This window comes from Falco naumanni, chromosome 6 (genome assembly GCF_017639655.2).
Source record: "Falco naumanni isolate bFalNau1 chromosome 6, bFalNau1.pat, whole genome shotgun sequence".
NCBI classification, from domain to species: Eukaryota; Metazoa; Chordata; class Aves; order Falconiformes; family Falconidae; genus Falco; species Falco naumanni.
Genome location: NC_054059.1, coordinates 76,983,306 through 76,995,121, shown reverse-complemented (window position 1 = coordinate 76,995,121; position 11,816 = coordinate 76,983,306). Strand labels below are relative to the sequence as shown.

Genomic DNA, 11,816 nt, shown 5'->3' with positions numbered 1-11,816 from the left:
TCGCACCCACCACTAGCGTCTGAATCGGTGTCTGCTGCAGGTCTCCTCGCTCTGTGCCGAAGAGCTGGAGGAGCTCCTCAGGAGGTTGCTGCAGTCCCCTGCAGATCAGCAGGGCTGCTCCTCAGGCTTCCACTAGACACATTTCCCTTGCCGAATTAAAAAAACAACTGGCCTGAATTAAAAAAGCTGGGGCTTTATGCTTTTTTTCATACACATCAGATTTATCCATCCCATTAAAAGACTGGGAGGGGAAATAAATCAGTAACGCTGAAGAATACTCCGCATCAAATGGTAAAATTCATTGAATTACACAACTGCCTGTTCCCCAGGTTATACCGTAGAGGACTGCACTGAATGGGTAACGAACAACTCTCATCACATTACATCTTACCACTGGCTGCCAGCAATGTGGGAAGCTCCAGTTTCAGAAGGTCCTACTGGATCTTGGGGCCCCGCTGTTGGCCTGAAACCCATCCTGCTTTCAAAAACATCACATACATTAGGACAGTAGTGCTGGTTGATGCCAAAAGTCCACATCATCCCACGTCCTGCCCCTAGCCAGCACAGATGCTTGGGGAGAGAGTACAAGAACGGAGCAAACGCAGTGATATTTCCCTATAGTGTGCAGTGATCCTTCCCCCAGCTTCCAGCTATCTGCAGCTTTGACTCCCTAAAGGCTGTATTTTGGTATTTAACAGCCCTCCTTGGGACTGTTCTTTCCCCCACAGCTTTCTCTGACTTTTCATCTGCTTATGCCCAAAGCAGGTAAAAGGAGTTTCTATCACTCCCCATTGCCCAAGAGTCCCTTTGCCAGTTCTTCTGAGACTTATTATGTCTCACTCTTTCCTGACGAGTTGGTTTTCCCGTCTCCCCACCTTGCCATATACCAGGGCAACACTGAAGGCAAGAGCTGACAGAGGTCTCTTCTGCACAAACCTCCGAGCACGTCGATTACCTACTAGAGCTCAGAAAGGTTGCTCAATTGTAAGGGCACTCACATGCTTCAGTGAGGTTCAGTGTTTAAGCATAATACATATGACAATATTAGGTCAGCTGCACGTGGTCGTGCAAAAGGGCCATCTCCTGCAGCAGCCTCGCCCTTTCTGTGGTCAGTAACTGATGTCTAGCAAGAAAATAAAAAGCAAAGTAAGAGTGTGGTGAAGTTTCCTTAGAGACACCCTTTCTCAAAACTGCTGCGTCTGTCAATGTCTCAGCTCCAGTCAGCCCTCAGAGGTACGTCCAATGCACAAAATACAGGGGGATAAATGGTAAAGTTCAATGAAATAAAGAAAAAAGATCAATTTTTCCCAGAGCACTTTAATTTGATATGAAAGAAAACAAAATCCTCTCTTGGGAACTCCCATCCATCACAAAGCAGCAGTGATTTCAGCATTCCTGGAAAACCTTACGTACAGCAGAGCTTACTTCAGGACGCTCTTATCAGCCTCAGCTGCCAGCCCATCCAGTGTCTGAAGCAGGGCAGCCGAAGGAGCCTTTTGATCATAGCAGCGCACACATCCACAAAGTTACCCTGGCATAAAGATGACCTGAACGGCCTTAGCCCTCTCCAGATGTCGGGATGTGTAGGACAGCAGCCCGCCTCAGTAGAGAAGCAACACCCCACAAGTAGCAGAAGGACTTTTTTGCCGGGATTTGGCAATGGCAGACTCTGGGCTCTCACCTAGTGCAGCCCCTTTTCCTGCAAAGTCAGTGGGCGAAGGTGGGGTGACTCGGTCTCCAGCGAGCGCACCCAGAGCTCCCGCTGCCCAGTGCACAGACCCAGTGGAAGCGATTTTTCAAAGGCATCAGCGATGGCCATGCTGATTCACCCCGGCACTGCCCGGAACGGAGCCCGCGGGCAGCTCGGGCACATGGGCAATGTTGCCGTGCCACAGGCACGACTAGAGGAACAAGCCTCCCCGCAGTGTGTTGGTTAACAAAGCAGAAGAGAAGCCAAGATCTTGCTTCAGTGAGGAATCGACCAAGGGGGAAAAGGAACAGACATCAGTCACCTTCCTCTGCTTCGTGCAGGCAGCATGCATTTCAATGGTTCAAAATGCATCGGCCGTATGACTTGGGAGACAGGTGGCACAGGAGGGCGTCCCAGTATGCCAGCCCAGTGTGCCTGCTCCTCTCGCCTCCCAGAAAAACAAATGCAATGGTGACAGTTTACAAACCTTGGTCCAGAGCAAAGCTCCTTCTCTGGAGCGGTTTCATAGCAGGACCACTGGCTCTGCAGGGATGCCCAGGCATCTCGATGCTGCTCCCCACTCAGCGCCGCTCCCCCAGGGCTACCATCATGGCACCAAAGGGCAGAAGGCCCCCGTGCCATGGCCACCCACGGGCTGCCCTGGGCACAAACAACTTCAAGCCTCGCACGCCTGGGCCCTAGCATGAGGGACAAGATCCAGAGAGCGGGTGACAAGACCCTTGGTGCCAAGAGGGAAACATTCCAAAAATGTCCTCTGGCTCCCCAGGGCATGTGTGGCACAACATGTGGCAGGCTTAATGCCACCAGTCTCGGTGTCCCCCCCGGCTGTCCCCTGCCAGGCTGTGCTTCTCTGCTGCTCGCCCCGCTTTTGGGGGCCAGGCGCAACCAGCCTGCCCACACCTTGCAGGGCCACAGCAAGAGGCTGCCGTGCTGCCAGGGAGGCAGAACCCCCCCATCGCACCTTTCCCATCCATGGGCATGGGGCAGCGCAGAGTAAAGTCTGTATTTTTTAACCCAAGGTCTTCTGCTGGGGCACGGGGAGCGCAGCTCCGGGCTGGCAGTGCGGCTGCCTCCTCCATGCTGGGTATCAGCACGGTGCACGGCCAGGGACTGCCCTCCAGCCTCCCCGAGCAGGCAGCAGAGGCAGACGCATACACAGGTCAGAATTTATTTCCAAATACCTCATTTATATCATTCTCACATGAAATATTTCTTTCGGAATATAGCCTACACTTAGAAAACAGAAGAGAGGTTGTTGTTTTTTTTTTTTTTATAAGGCACATCAGATTATAGACTACATAGAGCCATCTCCCCCTCACTTGCGCTCGTAAAATACTGGTGATTTTAAAAGTAATATTTCTAAAACCTAGACCCTGTGTAGCCCCGTGTAGAGCAGTATTCGTAAAGTTATTAGACCTCAGTTTACACACACCTAGTAAAGGGCTATAACAAGTTGTATATACATCACATTTTCAGAAACAGTCACAGCTGGCTACATTTAAAAGTAATGCTACCCCAGACTATGAAACAGGCTGCTTATAAAATATAACCTACTGCTTCCCGTACGGCGTGATGCAAAGCAATATGACCTTGCAGAAGAAATTTTGTTATTTTTGCAAATGGAAGCTGCACAGATTCAAGCCTGTCTCCTCCCCAAACCCACATTTTTGATTGACTGAGACCGTTTTACAGAGAAGCAAAGCACCCAGGAGAAATGTGGCTTTATGTTTTTCTCTGAGATGATGGTATGACTGCATATCTGAAATCGTGTCAAAGCATTCGAGAAAGAAATATAAAGGCTCAGATGTTAACTTCACAACCAGTAAACATTAAACCATTACCAACCAGATGCAATCAAGTTAAATGCATCCAGCTTCTGTGCTATGGAAACTGTTTTTCCAGGCTGTTCCAGTGCAGAAGCCAACACATTTTTACTGAATTAGGCCCTAGGTAAAGGTTTCCATCCCATTTTTGAGTTTTCAATGATGGAACATTACCCATTCTGCACTCCTTTCGCTGTAGAGGAGGAAAAAATACTGCTTGTGGAGCCTATGCCAATACAGCCCAGAATCCATTTACATAGTGTCATTTTCTTTTATGGGCCAGGAGGTAAACTGTGGTCAGCTTTATCAACTCAAATGGCTTCCACAGTTCTTTCTATCAGGCATTGATTCATTTCTGATGAAAAAAAGGTTCCGAAATTTCTGTCACTGCAGTTTAGTTTAAGACTACGAAAAAGGTCACTTCAAGGCTATGGCCAAAGGGGCAAAAAATAAAATATAATCCGATCTTGAAATATCTAGAGAAAAAAAAAAAAAAAAGTAGTCAGGGCCATAAAAAGGCAGACAGACAGACAGCACAAACTAAATATCCTCTGCAGAATAAGTTAAAATACTGATTCTTGCAGAAAGTCATGTTATCCCTCCAGTCTCTGGAATTTGCCAGGCCTGGGACTAGGCTTAGTTTAGTAGGAACCAGATTTAACCAGAGAACAGGTCACACTCAGGTCTGCACTATGTTCATCACTCAGCTACATTTTAGGCACATTTCAGTTTATCTGTTGGACTGATCTGGGGGGAAAAAAATTATCAGGTAATTTTCTGGGGTGGACTCAGCCAATTTCACAACTACGAGCTTGGAGAAGATTTAACCACAAGTGACTGTTGCCTTTAGAAAGGAAACATTAACTCGGTTGAAAACAGCATTGTGAAGAGGACACAGCAGCCTCAGTTTCTAGACTCCGGTTTGTTATAAATCTTGATCTGCCTGATTTGTTATTTGTTTAGCAGCCTTAAAAGGTAAGGAGGGGCATCCTGAAATTCTTGGCTGTAGACTTAAACCCAGATGTGGTTTACATGGTGCTGCAGGGATATTTGTTACATCTCTGTAAAAAAATTAAAAATTAAAAAAAAAATAAAAATCCTCCAACACAACAGCACGTACATTCCTTTCAGCTGAAACAGATGAACTGTCGTCACGTCTGCAAAAATACAGAGGAAATCGCCACTGCTCGAGGTAGCGAGGTAAAACTCGGTCGTGTTCTCAGGCTTCCACTCGGCTTCCTGGGAAGGGCAGGGGAAGGAGGACAGAAAGGACTTTCACGAAGTCAGGAGGTGACAAACGAGATGTCAGCTCCATAAGGGATTAGGTTCCCTCACCACATGCTGAAGGTATATTAATGACCTTTCCAGCCATGGCATTTGCGTATAGTTTACACCTCTTGCATACCCTTTTTAAAGCGATCCCTAAGAGCAACGGCTTGGGAAGACACAGAGGAGAGAGCAGGAGTGGGTTTTTAAAGCTACAAATGTCAGTTAGGAGGCACAGTGTTATTTTTCCCTTTGATCGTCCATGTTCAGAGCTCTACGTCTCCACCATTGCTCACGTGTTCCTCCTGTGAAGCCCTGGCAACAAAGGCCTCTGGTGTGCCCCTCCCTGTCACATACACCTTGCAACGCAAGAAGCTGAATCCTTTGGACAAATCCTTCCAGCCTCACAGACATGTGGTGCTTTTCTTCCTTAACAAGAGGTTTTAGTCACGGAACTGGATGCCAAACCTGATTTATAGCAATTATTTAACTAAGAATCCTTCCGCCACCCTCGAAAGGGCAACCGAGATATCCAGTAGCAACATATACACATACATACAGATCTACACTATACACTCGGGACGACACAGAATGAGATTTCAGCTAATATAGCCTCTATTTGATTTCCTCAGAGCAGCACTCAGGTCCTTGCAACCCCTATACAAAACAGCAGTATTTTTTCCACCAGGATTTGGAGAGGTTTTTCATCTTATCTGGAGTCCTACACTTGGATTTCTTTGGTTGCTGCTGGGTATCCGAGTACTGAATACCAGCCACGATGGCCGCATCAAAGACCTCCTTGAGGTTTTTCTGAGTCAAAGCAGAGCACTCGATGTAGGACGCAGCTTTTATTTCCTCGGCACAGAGCTTCGCAGCCTCCTCCGAGACCGGCTTTTCTTTGCACTTGTCCAGCTCGATGAGAACTTTGACATCCTCCCGGAGGTCCGACTGCGTCCCAACCAGGATAATGGGAGCCTTGGGGCAGTGGCATCGGATTTCGGGAACCCACTTCTCACTCACGTTCTGGAAGGACGAGGGGCTCACCACGCTGAAGCACAGCAAGAAGATGTCCGTATTGGTGTAGCACAGAGGCCTGAGCTTGTCGAATTCATCCTGCACAGAACGAAACCACGTTAGCACCCCACGGAAGAGCACATCGGCCCTGGAGGACTGGTATGCTCCCAGCTCCAGCCTGCCGCTGACCTTTGGAGAAGCTGAGGATCACCATCTCAAGAAGCACCTCAACACGAGCACCCAGACCACCCAACCAGATGTGTTATGAGCAGAAGTTGCCCATACCCAGCCCGAGGTCTCAGGGCTGCTAGCCAGCGGGCACCCTGCCACTGTCAAGCACACAGGGCAAAGGTGGTGGCTTTCCTCAGTAGCTGATGGTTTTCTGACTAACACCACAGCTTGTTTCGAGTGCCTAAATATTTCCTTCGCTCTTTATACACAGGCCTTCTGCTCTATTTCAGCAAAGGAGCGATGCTGCGGGAAGCAGGTTACGGCACATGAGCAACGAAGCCAAAAATCGAAGTGTGGGAGGGAGAAAGTACTTTCTACAGGTCCACCTCGTCCAGGGGTGAGTCAGTGAGCTGCTCCGATGAGGAGCAGCTGCGTACCTCAAAGCTGCTCTGTGAACACCCCTACCTCCAGATAGGGCAAGAGCGAAGCAGACAAGAAGCAGCAACCTCACCTTTCCTGGAATCCCTGACTACTTAACAACATCCTACAGGAACTGGGAATAATTTCCCTGCCATTGTGCCCAGGGATTTAAATCTGATGGCAGCAATAATGACTCACAATGTGCAGGCTTAACATGCCAATGGCACAGAGTGAGAGCTTTACCTTCCCCTCCCACCCATGCCACATCAAACAAACTGCAAACAGCCCTCCCAGTGCTACCTCTTACCCCCCCCCCCTCCTCCTTTTAGTGCAAACTCCAGCAAAGCAAGGCTCTTTTGCAGCTTCAGGAACTAGCCACAAGAAAGCCAAACACCTCATGGTAACAAAGGCGTGCTGATCCTCAGCAAAGAATGCAGCAAGAAGCAAGGGTTAACTCCAGGCAGGCTGCTTTTATGCTGACAGCAGGATAAAAGCAGAGTAACACTAGCAGCCTGAACAGGTAGGATTTGCCTCAGCGGCAGTGACATTTTAATTAAAACGGACCGTGTTCTGAAAGTGCAAAGAACACACACAGCTGAAAACATCTCTCTGGTACCAGCAGTTTACTGCTGAATTGCAAGTTCCACGTTAATTTTCCAGATGTGAAATTTTGCTTTAAAGCCTCTGGAGGCCCAGGATATGCAGTTTAAAGCCCCCTGGAAGCCTCAGAAGTCTTGTTCCGCTCAAATGCATTTCTTCCAGCAGTATCTCCAAGAGAGACAGCGATTTATAAAACACGAGTCAAGAAAGCAAGCTTCATTAGCTCTCTTGATTCTCAGATTAAGCCTCAGAGGAAGCCAGGCTCTCACCGCGTGGCTCAAGAGAAACCCCGCATTTACTGAGAGATGCTGCTCTGAAGGACAGGGCCGTTCACAGAAAGGCACCTTGCCATGTAATTGCCTCTTCTTGCTAAGTGAGAAACCTCAAAAGGGCTCGATTCAATGGGTTTGAAAGCCAAACCCAGATCTTAAGGGTTTCTGCCGAGATGAAACAGTGCCCTTTATATCCCAAGTACCCTCCTGCAGTTTCAATGGTAGGTGCGTGACCTGCAGGGACTCTGCACCTCTTTGGGCTAGTGATGCTGAAATACAACTTCTCTCTGCCTGGCATGCTTGTTTAGCTGCAGATTTCAGCAGGCATCTCACAGCAGCAGTTTTACCAAAGCATCCAGCTAGGTATCTTTTTATTTAGGATGACTTCTGTCAGTTTAGATAACCCCTTCATTTTTAAGGCAGCGACGCTACCACCCATTCCAGCTGCACTCGAGCAGCCAGAGCAAACATCTTAACACTTAGTGGCAGCGAAGGTAAGAGGTGACTTGCCCATCCCTCCCCTGCAGCTCGCAGCAGCGTTTCCACAGGCGCTGCCTATCCACAGGCTGTCACCCGATGGCAATTCCACCTGCCACGCTCTGCATATGAATGCGCACAGCCAAGGCTGTTGCGGTGCAACCTGGCCTCTTCAGCAGGGCACAAAATCATGGGAAAATTCTGGCTGTTTCACCTCGTATTGTTACCCACAGAAGGCTGCTTGAAGGATTTTAGCTTCGTTTTTTAGGGCACACAGGAGCCCTACACTGCTGTCTAGGGTTGCACAGCCCTTCAAACCCCTTTCCTAAGTAGGGCGCCCAGCTACAACTCATCTAAATAGGTTTGTATGTTAAGGCTACTGAGATTTTTCAGCGTGGTTTTGCTGAAGGCGTGGACCCAGATCCACAAAGCTGTGCAGGAACCGAACTCCCAGTGCCTTCAAATGCCAGCAAGGTAACAAAATACTTTTAGTTGCTTTTGGCTATCCAGACTCAACCTCAGCCCCTGGCAAGCAGCGCTGCATGCTGCTCAGGGTGGTAGAAGCCAGGGGCTTGCAGAAAATATAAGGCGGTAAGAAATGTGCTTTTTTTATGTACCAGGCAAACTAGGAGCTGAGAGGCATCTGCCACCCTCAACGCTTCAGGACTTAAGATTACTGCAAATCTCGACTTTGGGGCGGCAGCACTTTTTAAGGGGGTGGGAACGGCAAATACTAAGCGTTCACAGGCAACTCCCAATAGGACTTTTTTCGCCCTCAAGCTTCTGCCCCTTTCAAAAACACAGTCTCTGTCTCCCGAATAACTACAGCTGTGGATGCTTTGCATGAGTACATCCCAAACACTGTAATTCTTAAGCCCGCAGTTCTTTAGCAAAAATAAAGACAGTGACATCCACTCAAAGAGAAAACCAGGTGGCCCTTGAATCCCCAATATGTTCAGCCCTTCTAGTCGGGCTCAGGGAAACAGCAGCTTGAGCCAGCAGAGCAGCAGCCCGTGCCCAGCCCCTACACAGAACATCCCCCACCCTTCCACAGACAGCGGGCAAAGCAGCGGGTTAAGCAGCAGTGAAAATTATAGCAGTTTAATAAGATGATCAAACACTGGGAATCCTTTCAAATCCATGAAGTCATTAGCAGGACTACTTTGCCCAACAACTTCTCCCCTCCCGCTGTCACTTAAATAAGTGGCTTCACTGACCTGACCAGCTGTGTCGCAGAGCTGAAGTCTCACCGGCTTGCCATCGACAGACACGACAGCTTTGGAGGGAAAGGAGGGAGGGGGAAAAAGTGTGGTGAGACCAACTTTACACGTTTTCCATCAAAAAAAAAAAGACAGAAAAAAAAAAGGAAATAAGATTTTCTATCCCTCAGCTCTCTTATCGTCTTCCCTTCAATTAGTTTAGAGTTCACAACTTAACAGCGCTGGCAGGGAACCCACCGCTAACACTCGGGCACACACAAGCCCCCGCGGCCCCTCCGACCCGCAGCGACGGGGCGGGCAGCGACCGCGCTCACCCCCCCCGGCCGGCAGCGGGGGGGGCAGCCAAGCCGGCCGGCTCCCGCTCCAGCCGCCAGGGCTCCAGACCGTCATCCCCCCGGCCGCCTCCAACACGGCCGGGACACAAAAAGCCCCCGCCGAACCCCGGCGAAACGCCAGCACCTCCCGCTCCGCGCCGGTGAGGCAAGGCGAGGGCTGAAGGTTCCCTTTCGGGCGGCGCCCTGCCGGCCCGGAGCCGCGCGCTTTACACCGGGGAGCGCACGGTTAAAGCTCGGCTTTGGTTGCCCGGCCGGGCGCGGCACGAGCCGCCAGCCTGCCTCCGTTACACGGGAGATCGGCCGGTGCCGCCGGCTGCCGTCGGAGCCGAGCCAGCCCCGGTGCCGCCCGACCCGGGTCCTGCCCCACGCAGACACAGGACGCGGTAACGGCCCCGGGGAGCAGCACCGGCCGGACGCGCCGCTCCCCGCGGCGGCGGCACCCCCTCCCGCCGCCCCGGTCCCCGCCGCCGGCCCTTACCGGAGAAGTTGTCGAAGGCGGTGGGGATGTACTCGGTGGGGTACCCGTTGGTGGTGTAGCTCACCACCAGGCTGGTCTTCCCCACGGCGCCGTCCCCCACCAGCACGCACTTGATGCTGCGCCGCGGTTCGCTCCCCGCTCCGGCCCCGGCTCCGGCCCCCGCCGCCGCCCCGGCCCCCGCCGCCCGGCAGCGGCCGCCCAGCGCCGCCCCCAGCGCCGCCGCCGCCCGGCCGCTGCGCACCCTGCGCGGGGGCACCGGCGGCACCTCGCAGCCGCCCGGCACCGGCTTGCTGATGTAGCCCGCCTCGCCCTCCTGCTGCGGCGGCATCCGCGCGGCCACGCAGAGCCCCGCCGGCCGGGGGGCGGTGCGCGGCCCGGGGCCGCCGGCCGGGGAGCGGCGGGGCGCGGCGGCGGCGGCGGCGGGCGGGCGGTGCGGGGCCCCGGCGGCCCGGCAGGCGCGGCGCGACCGCCGCGAAGCCAGCCCCGGCGCCGCTGACTCTTCCCGGGCGCGGGTGGCGGCGGCTCCCGGAGCGGGCGGCGGCGGGATCCCGGCTGCGCTGCGCTCGCCTCGCCCCGCGCTACCGAGTCCCGACCGCCGGCCCCGCGCCTCCGCGTGACATAGCGCCGCGCGGGGAGGAGCCGGCGCCGCACGGCACGGCACGGCACTGCACGGCACGGCCCGGCACGGCACGGCAGGCGGCGCCACAGCGCTCCCACCGCCCGCCCCGACGGCCGCGGGCAGGCGGGCAGGGGGCGCGCCTCCGCCGCCGCGCGGGCGCGCCCCTCATTGGCCAGCTCGCCCCGCCGCGCAGTGCGGCGACGAGCCGCGGCTCGCCATTGGCTGGCGCGGCGGGGGCGCGCCGCCCGCCCTGTCGGGGCCCCGCCCCCCGGCAGCGGCGCTTTCCCGGCCGGGCCCGCCGCCCGCCTCGGCACCGCGGAGCCGTGGGTCACAGGCGCGGCAGCGCGCAGCCGTGGCCACGGGTCGTGTTTGCCGTGGAAGTGGCGGGCGCACCTGCAGGCCCAGGGGGGGAGGGGCGGGGGGCTAACTGGGCCACGTGCCGTGGGAGAGGGAGGATGACGTTTTTAGCGCCGTGGGAAGTTTTGCCGTTGAGCACAGACGACGAGGGGCTGCTGAACAGTTTGGCTCTGCCCTAACTGCAATCATTATTAAGACGTTTCTTCCGGGGAGCTTGGCAGCACGGCACTGACACCGGCGGTGCCACCCGGAGAATCTGGGATACAGGTGTCCGTATCCTCGTTTTGCAGACAGCAAGTGCAGGTGCCCTCAACAACTTGTCCGGATCGGTGCTGCCGAGCCCGTGGCGGAGCCGGGATTTCAGTTCCCCATTTTCAGCACCTCTGAGTCCCTAGCGCTCTTTTCCCGTTTCCCTCCCTGAAATGGAAACCCACACGATGCAGCTGGTTTCGTACTGCAGCTGCCCCTGGTGCCCCGGCTGCCTGGCCCACGCTCACTGGAGGAGCTGGAAATGTCAGGCCTATGGGGCTGTCATCTTCCTGCCTCTACGAACCCTGGAGCCGCGTGGTCTGAGCACCAGAGGCCCTGCCAGGGCTTGTGCCTCACAGAAATCAGCACTTGGTACAGCTGATCTTGCTTTCCTACGTGCCCTGGCCTCTTCCATAGGAACAGCCGCCGTGGCTCTCCATGGGGCCGTGACACACCTGCACTTAGACAAGATGTTGGGCACTCCAAAGCGGGGCCAGAGCCAGGGCAGCTGGGGAGACCCCAGGTTGGATGCCCTGTGCATGCAGCTGACGTGGGGTGGGGGCGAAAGAAACAGCCCCCTGGACCCCTGCCCCGGGGCGGCAGCACTCTTCCAGGCCCTGCAAGGAGCACAGCCAGGCAGGGACGGAGCACAGGAGCCAGCAGAGCACAGGGGCTCAATGGTGACCCTCGTGCTCAAGACCCACAGGGGCCAGTGACCCTTCCGTGGGACTCCCCAGTTCTGCAGAATTTATGGGAATAAATGAACAAAGCCAGTGCTGTATGGAGTGAGCACCAGAGAGAGAC

The 11,816-nt window shown here is 53.9% G+C and overlaps 1 protein-coding gene across 1 annotated transcript; it reads right to left on the bottom strand.

Moving 5' to 3' along the window:
* Window positions 1-2,865: 2,865 nt before the first annotated feature.
* On the bottom strand, window positions 2,866-10,174 carry RHOU (ras homolog family member U). The gene is made up of 3 exons (XM_040598864.1): window positions 9,788-10,174; window positions 8,972-9,030; window positions 2,866-5,913 (listed from the first exon to the last, which is right to left on the bottom strand). Exons 1-3 carry the CDS (start codon window positions 10,113-10,115, stop codon window positions 5,458-5,460), a joined length of 843 nt encoding a protein of 280 aa, XP_040454798.1. The 5' UTR covers window positions 10,116-10,174; the 3' UTR covers window positions 2,866-5,457.
* Window positions 10,175-11,816: the final 1,642 nt, after the last annotated feature.